The sequence below is a fragment of the Quercus lobata genome, chromosome 4 (genome assembly GCF_001633185.2).
Source record: "Quercus lobata isolate SW786 chromosome 4, ValleyOak3.0 Primary Assembly, whole genome shotgun sequence".
NCBI classification, from domain to species: domain Eukaryota; kingdom Viridiplantae; phylum Streptophyta; class Magnoliopsida; order Fagales; family Fagaceae; genus Quercus; species Quercus lobata.
Window position 1 is genome coordinate 84294249 of NC_044907.1, and position 13257 is coordinate 84307505.

At 38.1% G+C, this 13257-nt stretch overlaps 1 protein-coding gene across 1 annotated transcript; it reads right to left on the reverse strand.

Moving 5' to 3' along the window:
* Positions 1-235: 235 nt before the first annotated feature.
* Positions 236-2497, reverse strand: LOC115985995. The gene is made up of 2 exons (XM_031108867.1): positions 1736-2497; positions 236-1516 (listed from the first exon to the last, which is right to left on the reverse strand). The coding sequence occupies exons 1-2, from the start codon at positions 2495-2497 to the stop codon at positions 236-238; spliced, it is 2043 nt and encodes a 680-aa protein (XP_030964727.1).
* Between the last annotated feature and the right edge of the window lie 10760 nt (positions 2498-13257).

A 13257-nucleotide genomic window follows, 5' to 3' on the forward strand; every position in this document is an offset into this window, starting at 1 on the left:
CGTTCTTCAAACCGAAGGGCATCACTTTGTAGCAAAACAAACCTTGGCTGGTAATGAAGGAAGTTTTTTCCTGATCAGCTTCATCCATCTTGATCTGATTATATCCTGAGAAGGCGTCCATGAAGCTCAGCAACTGATGTCCAGCAGTAGAGTCCACCAATTGATCAATGCGTGGTAGAGGATAACTATCCTTGGGACATGCTTTGTTCAAGTCAGTGAAGTCTACGCACATTCTTCATTTTCCATTAGCTTTCTTAACCATCACCACATTGGCTAACCAATCCGGGTAATAGACTTCCTTAATGAACTGTGCCGTGGTCAGTTTCTGAACCTCTTTCTTGATCGCCTTATCCCGCTCGGGAGCGAATACCCTCTTCTTCTGACGAACAGGCTTAAAAAAGGGATACACATTCAATCGATGAGTGATTACACTCGGGTCGATTCCTGGCATGTCGTCATGACTCCATGCAAAAACGTCGATACTCTTTCTCAGGAACTGGATGAGGTCTTTTCTCGCCTTCTCCTTCATACCTGTTCCAATTCTGGTGAATTTCTCAGGATTATCTTCTTGCAAAAGAACATCTTCCAATACTTCCGTGGGCTCTGCAACAACTCTTCTTTCCTCGATGCTCATTGTCTGCACCTGTTCGTCCAAAGCCATCATGGCTAAGTAACATTCTCTAGCTGCCAACTGATCTCCTTGTACTTGTCCTATCCCGTACTTTGTAGGGAATTTGACTGATAGATGGTAGGTAGAGGTTATCGCCTTCGAACTATTAAGAGTGGGTCTTCCAATAATGGCATTGTATGAAGAGGTACAGTCTACCACAAGGAAATTGACTTCCCTGGTTATCTGTTGTGGGTATGACCCTACCACAACTGGTAATGTAATGGTACCCACGGGCTGTACTTTCATTCCTCCAAATCCTATCAGTGGCGAGCAGACTGGACGAAGTTGATCCCGTCCAAGCCTTATCTGTTGGAAGGCGGGGTAGTACAATATGTCTGCTGAGCTTCCATTGTCAACTAACACTCTCCTGGTTGTATAATCTACAATAAGCAGTGTAATGACGATCGCATCGTCATGCGGGTGATGGATCCTCTCAGCATCTTCATCGGTGAAGGAAATGGTTGGCTCGTCCATTGATCTCGTCCTTGGTGATCGTCCAGTGAGCTGGACGTTTTGTACTGCTTTGAGATACGTCTTCTTCGACTTGGAAGATTGCCCCATCGAGTTCCCTCCGACGATAATCCTTATCTCTCCTAGTGGGGGCCGGGATGATTCCTCTATTTTGCCTTTCAACTTCTCATCTTTACGATCCCTTCCAACGAAGTGCCTCAACTTTCCTTGTCTGATAAGGTTCTCAATTTGCTGTTTCAGGTCGTAACACTCATCCATGTCATGCCCATGGTCCCTGTGAAAGCGATAATATTTGTTCTTATTGCGTTTATTGGGATCCCCTTTCATCTTCTTTGGCCATTTTAAGGAAGGATCGTCTTTGACTTGCATGAGCACCTGATTAAATGGAGCATTCAGGGGCGTATAATTCTGGCCTTTTCCCAAGGGACCTGTCTTCCTATTATCTCATTCCTTCCTATCATCCATCCGTCCCTTCTTTGGACGAGGGGCTTGTTTTGAGTGTCGAGCTGGGTGCGCTTCCATCCTTTCAGCTCTTTTCCTCTTCTTGGCTATGATTGCATCTTCTGCATTCATGAAGTTCTGAGCCGAATGGACGAGCTTGGCCATGGTTTGAGGCTCCTTCTCATATAGCTTGTGGATAAATAAATCTGAATTAATCCCGTCGTGGAAGGCTGCCAGTAGAAGCTTGTCGTCCACCTCGTCCACACTAAGGGCTTCTCTGTTGAAGCGAGTGATGAATGACCGCAGGCTTTCGTTCTCTCCTTGTTCTATGGTCAGTAAGCTGGACGAAGAGCGCTTGTGCCTTTGTCCCCCGATGAAATTGTTAACAAACAATTTGCTTAACTCTTCGAAAGAACTTATGGAACTTGGGGGTATTTTACTGAACCAAACTCGTGCCGGTCCTTTAAGAGTAGTAGGGAAGGCTCGACACTTGATTTCATCAGGGACCCCTTGAAGGTGCATTGTTGTCTTGAATGTTGCAATGTGATCAAAGGGATCACGCGTCCCATCATACGAGTCCAGGGAAGGCAGTTTGAACTTTGATGGTAGAGGGTGGCCATTGATGGAAGCCGTAAAAGGAGAGTCAGTCCTGTGGACCAAGTCTTCTATAGGATTCGTTCTCCTCATGTTCTCCTTCATCTCCTCCATGACTTTCTTCATTTGGTCCATCTCCTCTTTCAAGTGTGGCACTGCACGTGAAGTGATGCCTCTAAACTGACTTCCAATCTCAGTATTCTCTCTGTCACCATGGCCTCGTGTCTGTCCTGTGTATTCCTCACGTGTCTGTCTTCTCTGATTGATCTCCATCCTTAACTCCTGGTTTTGGCGAGTTAATTCCGCCATTGCAGCCGCCATGGATTGCACATGCTGAACGAACGACGTCTGCATGACTGGTGCAGATTGGCGATCATGTTGAGGATCACTTGAAGCGCCTCTGCTTCCCTGACGGCCAGGGCTAGTAGCCCTCGACCTGGTCCTGACTATCCTAACCCTTTGTCGCAGAAAAGAAAGTCACAAAACAACCTTCGTTCTTCCCACAGACGGCGCCAACTGATATCTGTTCGAATCAGTAAGGTGGATGGCCTGGCTTCGGTGGGCTATCGAAACGGTTGAAGGCCTGCAAGGAACAAAGCACAATCAAAGAGGAGACCGGAAAAGACCGGTCGAACCCCCTCCGATGGAGATGTTAGTCTCGTAAAGACGGAGATTCCAAGTATTTGGGAAAATTATCTCAGAGAAATTCTTACCGCTGTCGGGTTCAGACCGGTCCCTTATATAGGGAGCCTGGGACGGTTATTTGTCCAATAACCTCCCCAGGATTTGTGTAAACCAATAAGTTCGGAGTTAACTACCTCAACGGATATAAAACTGTAACCGCTAACAGAAGTTAACTTATTCGAAGGATTTGTTGAGATAGTTGCGGGTTTAGTCGAAAGTCTAAGTGTTGAGCTTTCGTCCGTCTGGTGTAGGACGGTTTGGTCGTCCAAGGATATCTGATGATTGCTCATGGATGACCCTAATGGACGATCATGTCGTCCATGGGAGACATAACTTATAGAGTGGTGCTATTATTCATGGACGTTTCTCCTTCTTCTGGGTTAACTCTTGAATCAACCTGCGCTGTAGGCTCTGGACGATCCATTTGGATGAGCTGGAGATGGATTATTTTCCGCTTCTCTATCAGCTACCATTGCACAAAATCCACGACCATTAGCCCAAATAGGTCCACCAATGCAAAACCCATAAACATTATCACAAGAATATCATTCCAAAACTTAGATTACAAAAACCTCTAGCAAAATATGAAAACCCACAAAAAGTATAAAAGCTCATACCTTAAATAAGATGAGATGTAGGAGCTTAAGAGGTTTTTAGAGAGCTTTCCGATGAACTTCATTGGAAAAGATGGTGGAAGTGATGAGGAGTGTATCGGTGGGAGAGTGAGGGAGAGGAGTGTGCGTATATGTGTTGTGTTGAGTGAAAATGAAAAAGAAAAGAAGAATAAGAATGAGTGACCAGTGGTGGGGAAGTGAGTGGGGTAAGTGGGCACGTGTGAAAGCAAATAAAAATCCGACCATTGTGTTTTTTTTCCTTCTTTAGTGGGTTGGGCCGTTACAAATATCTTAAATAATTTGATAGTTTTAAAATAACCTTATCATTTTGGTCGCCTATACTTAATAATATACATACATATTTAAGAAAGTCTAAAAATAAATATAATTTTCATTTAAAAAAATACAATCTATAAATATATGTGTTATGTGTTGACAAATTACAATAATTAAACATTCATTATCTTTAAAATGAACACATAGATATTTTAACAATTATCTCAACAAATAAAAGAGAAAAAATTGAGTTATGAAGTATTGTATATAACTATATTACATTTCATACACAAAGAAATAAATAAATAAATTATATATGACCCCTTCAAAGATAAATTCCTAGCTTTATCACTGCACTCTCACAAGGTCCCCAAAAATTGAAGAACCATCAAATTTTTAATGTCAATCAATTTTGTGGTTTTTTTTTATATATTTTTTTTAATGAGACAAACATTTCACAAGGATAAATCCATAGTTTTGTTTGTCGAGACAATTAGGGGTTTAAAAAAAATATTGGAGATTCCATAAAATTATAATTATTCCTTGTCAAATATGTTGCAACTCTATATTTAATATTACTAGGAAAAAAGGAAGATGTTGATGTGCATTATTAACATCATATATAACCCAAAAATGAAATATTTTGAGATATATTAAAATGTGATTCTTGTACACAACTGGATTTTGTAATTCAATTGTTTGGTACCTTCTGATATTTCCATGACATTTAGGATTCAAGTTCCCCTCTCCATTGTAACTATCAAATTATCAACAACAATAGACACCAAACTTAAGTACCAAAAGATGAAATATTTAGGCTGTGTTTGGTAATTGTTTTTATGAAACACAAATAAAATAAAATAAACAAAATTTTGAAGCCAGTAAACAACTTGCAATTCAAATTTCCTTATATACAAAGTAAATTGTTTTACTGCAAGTTTTTAACTAATTGTCTATTCATTTTAATATTATTAGATAATGTTTTTCGAAATTTCATATTTTTTCATGTTATTATCTTAATTTTTTTTTTAATTTCGTTTATATATGCAAAAAGATTTATGCACTGATTTAGAAGTTTGTACCTCTTGTTTGTCAAAAGGGGAAGTTAAAATATGCATGATTTTTGTGGAAAACCTCTTTATTGTCAAAAGAAGAAATAGAATTTTGAACCTCTTGTTTGTTAAAAGAGGAAGTTCAAATGCATAATCCCCCCCCCCCACCCCGCCGCACCCAAAAAAAAAAAAAAAACATAATTTTTGTTTTGTTTTGTTTTTTTTTTTTTTTTTTGAAATTCATGAATTTGAACTAATTATTGTATACATTCTTGTTTTTGTTAGGTATTGAGCTTTCGGGTTCAAAATGTTAACTCAAAAAAAATCTATATGGCATTTCAATGGGGAAATTTAATTCTGATCACTTAACCTTAATAATTTCATTTATTTAAGATGTAGATTATTGATTTGACATTCTTGATTGGGGTATTTTTTGCAATTTAATGTCTTTAGGTTTGTGTTACGTACCAGCTGTCCTACCAGATTAGTTATAGCTTTTGAATTTGTTTAGGAATTTATCTTTATCTTAGCTATTGATTGTTATCTAATATTTCAAGTAATTGTTATTAAATGGGATAACAATTGCTTAATAACAATTGCGTTTATCCTTATCAGATTAGTAGGCTAGATTGTAGGAATTGTTTCTATCATTTAGGTGTTGGATTTGTTTTTTTACATTTAGTTGTAAGCCTATATAAGGCCTATTATGATTAATAAAGAGGTATGAGAATATTTTAGTAAAAAATCAAGCTTTGCTTGTTAAGGAGGTTTTGGTTATCCCTTGAAGTATAACCATAAATTTCCTCTTATCTATTGTTTTATTTTTAAAAATCCTTAGATCTAACCATAGCCTCTCGAGGGAAAAAAGGATCTACACACAGCCATGGAGGGGGTCATATCAAATTGGTTTCAGAGCTGGTTATAGCTAAGGATCGTGTGGACAAATTGGAAGGTGAGGTTAACAATCTGACTTCCATGGTTTTGGAACAACAGAAGATGATGAAGGAGATATAGGGAATGCTTGCTGCAATGCATGCTCAATTTGACAACCTTTCGAGTAATCATAGCAGTGAGAGTTCTCACAAGCAAGGTGAGGGGGACAGGTCTTCAGGTAGATTCAACTTTGGACCATCCGGCTCATATAGTGTTGTCATTCCAAGGGTAACAAAACTAGATTTCCCACGCTTCAATGGAAATGAAGATCCAACTAGTTGGATCTACAATGCAAAGCAATTTTTTGAATTCCAAAAAATTGCTGAGGAAGAAAAAATTTAATTGGCTGCCTACCATTTGGAGGGGGAAGCACAATTATGGTATCAATTACTAAAGGAAGAAGAAAGAGTGATCACTTGGCCTCTCCTCAAAAAATGCTTGTACAAATGGGATCTAACGAAGCTTAAGCAAATGGGATCTGTGAGAGAGTATCAAAGCCAATTTGAAAGATTGCTTAGCAGAGTAGGAAAATTATCACCAACACAACAAGTGGGTTGCTTCATTAGTGGCCTTAAAGAACATCTGCGAATTGATGTTCAAGCCCTTAAACCGGCTTCCTTATTTGCTACAGTGGGCTTAGCTCGCCTCTATGAAGCTAAGTCCCAATTTCAATATCAACAACCTTCATCTAAAGAAAATGAAGAGCCTTTGCCTCCATCTCTTAGCAAAGTGAGTCCATCTCTTAGCATAGTGAGTCCTACTACTAAGGCTATCAAGAAACTTACACCTATTGAACTTAAAGAGAGGTGGGATAAGGGCTTGTGCTTTAATTGTGATGAGAATTTTGCACTAGGACATCAATGTAAGAAGCTATTTTTTATTGAGGTGTGTAGGATGGATGAGCATGTAGAAGGATCCCTTGAGGAAAAGGGATGATTTTAAAGGGAAGGGAGTGTTATGTACCAGCTGTCCTACCAGATTGGTTCTAGCTTTTGAATTTGCTTAGGAGTTTATCTTTATCTTGGCTATTGATTGTTATCTAATATTTCAAGTAATTGTTATTTAATGGGATAACAATTGCCTTTATCCTTATTGGATTAGTAGGCTAGATTATAGGAATTGTATCTATCGTTTAGGTGTTGGATTTGTTTCTTATGTTCAGTTGTAAGCCTATATAAGGCCTATTGTGATTAATAAAGAGGTATGAGAATATTTTAGTAAAAAAATTAAGCTTTGCTTGTTAAGGAGGTCTTGGTTATTCCTCGAAGTATAACCAAAAATTTCCTCTTGTCTACTGTTTTATTTCTGGAAATCCTTAGATCTAACCATAGCCCTCAAGGGAAAAGAGGATCTGCACGTGGCTGTGGAGGGGGTCGTATCAAATTCAAAAGCTAGAACCAATCTAGTAGGATAGCGGGTACGTAACAGTTTGACCCACAAATTTATGCTCCTTTTAAATTTCTTGCATTTTCATACAGTAAGCTTTTCATTCAATTGTTTCACCCAAAAAAAAAAAAAAAAAGAGCTTTTCTTCGATTTTTTTTTTCTAAATCACCCCATGGCATACTCTTCTTCCATAGGCACTCCATACTAATTAAAGTATGTTCCTCCTCCCATTTATGCTCTTTCTTACAAATGGGGGGATAAATCCTCATTTGGACAGCAGCTAAATCGGAAAAAGACCTCATTGTTTTTCAGTATAAATACACTGGAAGATACACACTAATGGATCAACCAATTATTTAGGGCGGAGGTCATTAAGCAAAATGAAAAATACCAGGGGTTGCCAAAGCTGGTTGCAAGGTCAAAGTGTAATATCTTTTAACAATTAAAAAAAACGGGTGGAATGAGAAGCTACTGTCTATTGCTGGCAAGGAGATTCTTATTAAACCAATGGCGCAAGCTATCATAGCGCATACATTGAGCTATTTTCTACTAACTAGAACTTGTGTGATGATATGATGAGCATGGTGAGAAATTTCTAGTGGAGACAAAAAAGGGAGGAAAGGAAAATGACATGAATGCAGTGGGAGAAGTTTTGTGATCCAAAAGATAAAGGTGGCATGGGTTTCCATGATTTAAGGGCCTTTAATCTAGCTTTGTTGGTTAAACAAGGGTGATAGTTGCAACAATGGAGGAACTCGCTTTTTTTTGGATTATTTGAAGTAAATACTTTCCCGACAATGATTTTATAAATGCCAAGAAAGGTCATTACCCATCCTTTGCATGGAGGAGCATTTGCCAGCCTAATCTCCAATTAGAATTGGAATTAAATGACAGGTGGGTAATGGCAAAACCTGACTTCATTCTGTATTATCTCACCACTGATGATTCTATCTATTAATGCTAAGGTCAATGCACTTATTGATGAAGAGAATGGAATATGAAGCTGAATCCATTTTGAGCATCCCATTAAGTACATCACTACCTGCAGACAAACTGGTACAGGTTGCAATGAAAATGGAAAATTTTGCATGAAGAATGCGAATCACCTAGCTAGAGTGGGAGATTGGAGGGAGAATGGGGAAAGCTCAAATACTTCAAGTGTGAAATGATTTTTGGCGGATTTGTAAAAGGCAAAGGTTCCTAATAAGGTGACAAACTTTGGTTGGAAAGTTTGTCAAAATATTCTCCTAACTAAAATGGATCTATTCCATCGGAAAGTCATTGATAATGCAACTTGTGAAACCTGTGGTTTATGCCTAGAGTCTATGCAACATACCTTGTGTCACTGCACCTTGGCGAAAAAAGAGGGTGGGGAATTTGCAGATATATTGTGGAAAATTTGTAAAGTTGTGATTTCCAACTATCTTGTGTTCACTTTAATTTTATGCCAAATTTTACTATAATTTATTCAATCATTTTCTTATATGTATGTGGTAGCAACTAGCTCGCGAGAAGAGTAACCTGTGAAAGGTCACATGTGAAGCACATGACTAGAAGCTGAAGAATCATGCCAAGCTGTAAAGTTTGGGAGTGTTTCACGAGAAGGGTCATCCCGCGAAGTACCCGCAAAACTCTCTGTTTGGCAAAAAGATAAAGTGTTTTACCAAATTCTTTACCCACACTATAAATACCTTCATTATCCACGAATTGTAAGGAGTGCTTTTCAAAGCCCTAGCAAATACATTAGAGAATTAGAGATTGTTATACCCACAATCATCTACACATTTTCTAGTGGTTTTCTTCAACTCCTACCTCTCCATCTCTAAATCCTTGAGAGATTCTTAGCCCAAACACTTAACACACCCAATCTGAGTGTTAAGTGAGATTTTGGTGCTATTGGAATGCATTGGAAGGAGCCATTTAGTGGCAGATGCAATCAGGCTGAATTGCGGGATCCAAAAAACTTGAGAAGACAAGACTCCGAGAAGTCTATTAGTGGCAGCAGCTTGGAGGGCTCAAGTACATGGGGGTAGACTAGGCTTGGAGGGTTATTTATTTTTTTTATTCTTGTACTCCAAATTTATTTTCTAGTGGATTGATTTCAACTTGGAGGATCGCGAAAAGGTTTTTTGTCGAGTTCTTCAGTTTCTTCTTCAATAACATATCTTGGTGTTATCTTATGTTTGCATCTCTCTTCCTTACTCTTTAAGCTTTCATTTTTTTTTTGTTAATTATGGATGGATATGGCTTAGAGTAGTGTAGTCAATTCATTACGCATATTTACTCTTGTTCCACACTTTGTTAAGTTTGAGTAAAAGCAATCTAACCGTAATTTTTTAATTTGGCGTCTAAACAAGCTCTTGTGTTTTCACACAAATCTAAGCTTTCAATTAGTATCAGAGTGAGTACACTTGTTAGATTTCAATATCCTTGTGTGATCCAAGATCCCATTTGAAATGGATAGATCTTAATCCCTCAACGCTCCCTACTTTGATGGGAGTATTTTTGGAAAGTACCCATGTGTGCTTTTCTATGTGCTATTGATGAGATTGTTTGGGATTCCATTGAGAATGGGTGGGTGAGACCCACAACAGCCAAATCTAAATGGGATAAGGCTGCTCTTGCTTTGGCAAACACCAATAGCAAAGCCATTAATGCTATCTTTTGTGGCGTTTCTACTGATGAATTCCACAGGATATCTAATGTGAAGACCGCAAAAGAGGCGTGGACCATTCTTGAGACTACCTACAAAGGAACGAAGAAGGTCAAGGACATCAAACTTCAAATGCTTACTACTCGATTTGAAGAAGTGAAGATGAGTAACAATGAGTCATTTGATTCCTTTTATGGGAGACTCGATAAGATTGTGATTGCTAAACTCAATTTTGTAGAGAAGATTAAAGATGCCAAAGTGGTGAGGAAGATCTTGAGATCCTTACCCGAAAGTTTCTGGGCTAAGGTCACTGCCATTAAGGAAAGTAAGGATTTGGACAAGATCAAGATTCAAAAACTTGTTGGATCTCTCCTAATCTACATGTAGACACTCAATTTTGCACCCATGATTTAATCAAGGAGAATGACTTGAATGACCAATTCATGTACCCCAAAAATCATAATTGCATTACATGCATCAATTTGTCTTTGCATTACATGTATCAATTCATTCATTGCATATCATAAAAATGATATTAAGATTCTAACGATTGCAACGGTATTTCCGGTTTTCAAGTTAGACCATCAGATCGAAAGATATCGCATGATGAAGTTTGCACAGTCAACATATATTGTGTCTATGTAGAGTTGACCACACATTATTAATTTAAATTAATTTTGATTGGTTAAACAATTAAAATTAATTAAATAATTTTGTGATTGGTTGATAATAACTGTTTAAAATAGGATTGCATGCATGAGAATAAAAGAGATGATTGGATAACAATAAAATTGTGAATAATTTGAACTTTATCTTTATTTATTTTAGGGTATTTATTTTCAAGATAATTATTCTTAAATAGCCTGAATTATCCAAAAAAGAGATTAAAAAAAAAAAAATCATAGACGAAAGAAAACATGTCTAGGTACAAGGGCTGGCCAAAAAACCCTAGAAGAGGAGTCCATAGATATGATAGTGATGTGGACTACTATGATCAAGATATTGAAGATGATACTGAAGCTAATAGGTGGAGCGATACTAATAGTGATCAGTATAGGCTGATAAATGTGTTAGAGAATGCAAGAGAGGAGAATGCACAAGCCAATCAAATGTATCATGATGAATATCCCTACGGGCATCTTTTAGATTGGAGTGATATCACTAATACTAGCTTAAGGTCTGGCCCTAGGTTTGACAAGCATGGAAGAGAGGTTCTAGAATTGTGGTCGTATTATGATTCAAAACCAAGTTCACCAACCCTACATACTGAAGATAAGGATGACATAGACGCCAGGTTGGTCACTCTAGATCAAAAGCTGATGGTCCATAGTCTCAGAATCATGACACTTGAGAACGCTGAACATAATGAAGAGAGAATGGAAGAAAGTGAGTTAGAGCATCTCCCTCAACCCAATGACTTGGGCAACAGAGGCAAACATGATCTATTTGATGAATGGATGGATAGCATAGAGCGCCTAGATGCTTTTGTGACCGATAAGCCCACAGATATGAAGCTTGAAGAAGATGCAACGGATTATATGGATGTAGATCCCACAATACTGATGTTGAGGGAAGAAGGAGCTTACTGGGAGCCACCTACCATTGTGGAAGCCATAATCGAGTTAAAGAACTGGGCATAGGAGAGAGCCACCCACCCCATAGAGGACTCTGTGAGGAAGATCAAGACCGTTAAGTCAGTCACTTTTGTCAAGAAGATCAAGGCCACCGATCCAGTCACCCATGCTAAGAACGTTGTTTCTATTCCTATTGAGTCTATTTTTGTTAGTGTTTCTATTCCTGTTAAGTTTGATTGTGATAGTTTTCCAGTTGACTCTATTGAGTCTGTAGAGTCTATAAAAAACTCTTTCCCTTTTAATATGATTTCTGATTCTGCTTATTTATTGGCTTTGAATGTTTTTATTTCTAAAATTGGTAAAGAAACTCTTAATAATAAGGAATTAAAACATGGATACATAGAACCTATAAAAGATGAAACCCAACCCATTAACCTGGGAATTGATGACGAGCCCAAAATGATCCAAGTGGGCAATACCCTAACCACTTCAGAGAAAGATGCATTAGTGGCACTGTTGACAGAGTTTAAAGAGGTCTTTGCCTGGTCATATGAAGTCATGCCTTGGATTGATACAGATATAGTACAGCACTGCATTCCAACAGATCCAACCATGAAGCCGATCAAGCAGAAATTGAGAAGAATAAAGCTAGAACGGACTCTCAAGATTAAAGAAGAAGTAGAGAAATAGTACAATGCTGGATTCTTGAGAGTGGTCAACTATCCAGAGTGGTTAGCTAATGTGGTTCCGGTACTGGAGAAGGATGGGAAAGTCCAAATGTGTGTAGATTTTTGAGATTTGAATAAGGCCAGCCCAAAAGACGACTTTCCTTTAGCTCACATTAACATCCTGGTTGACAACATGGCAGGACATGCGTTGCTCTCATTTATGTATGGGTTTTAGGATACAATCAGATCAAGATAGCTCCAGAAGATATGGAGAAAACCTCCTTTATCACTCCATGGGGGACATATTGCTACAAGGTCATGCCATTTGGCCTTAAAAATGCTGGTGCTACTTACCAATGAGCAGCCACCACTTTGTTGCATGATTTGATCCACAAAGAAGTAGAAGTTTATGTGGATAACATGATAGTGAAGTCTAAAGACCATGAAGGGCACATAACGGCTTTGAATAAGTTCTTTGAGAGAATCTAGTTCTACAAGTTGCAGTTGAATCCAAAGAAGTATACTTTCGAAGTTTCATCCGAAAAGCTATTAGGGTTTATGGTAAGCCAAAGGGGAATAGAAGTTGATCCTAAAAAAATCAAGGCAATTGTAGAGTTATCTGATGAAACCACTAATACTTGTCCCACCCTTTCCTGAAAAGCCATTAGTGTTGTATCTCACCACCACAAATATAGCAATGGGAACTCTACTTGCTCAATACCTAGAGGAGACTAGAAAGGAGAATGCAATTTACTACATCAGCAAGAAGATGTTGCCTTATGAAGAGAAGTATTCACCATTAGAAAAGACATGTGTAGAACTTGTGCGGGCAACCCATAAACTCAGACATTATATGCTTACTTACAAGGTTCTACTGATTGCAAGAATGGTTCCTTTGAAGTACTTAATGGAAAATCCTGTACAAAATGGGAAGACTGCTAAATGGGTTTTTCTTTTATCAGAGTTTGATATTAAGTATATGTCTCAGAAATCAATGAAGGGGAGAGCAATTGCTGATCACCTAGCCCATTGTTCACCAAAAGAAGCAGAAGAGATCCAAGGAGACTTTGCGAATGAAGACATCATGAAGATTGAAGTAGAATCATGGAAGATGTATTTTGATGGAGCAACAAATCAAAATGGAAGTGGAATTGGAGTTCTCTTGATTTCTCCAAAAGGGACACACATTCCATTTTCCCTGCCACCAACAATGCCATAGAATATAAAGCTTTCATCATGGG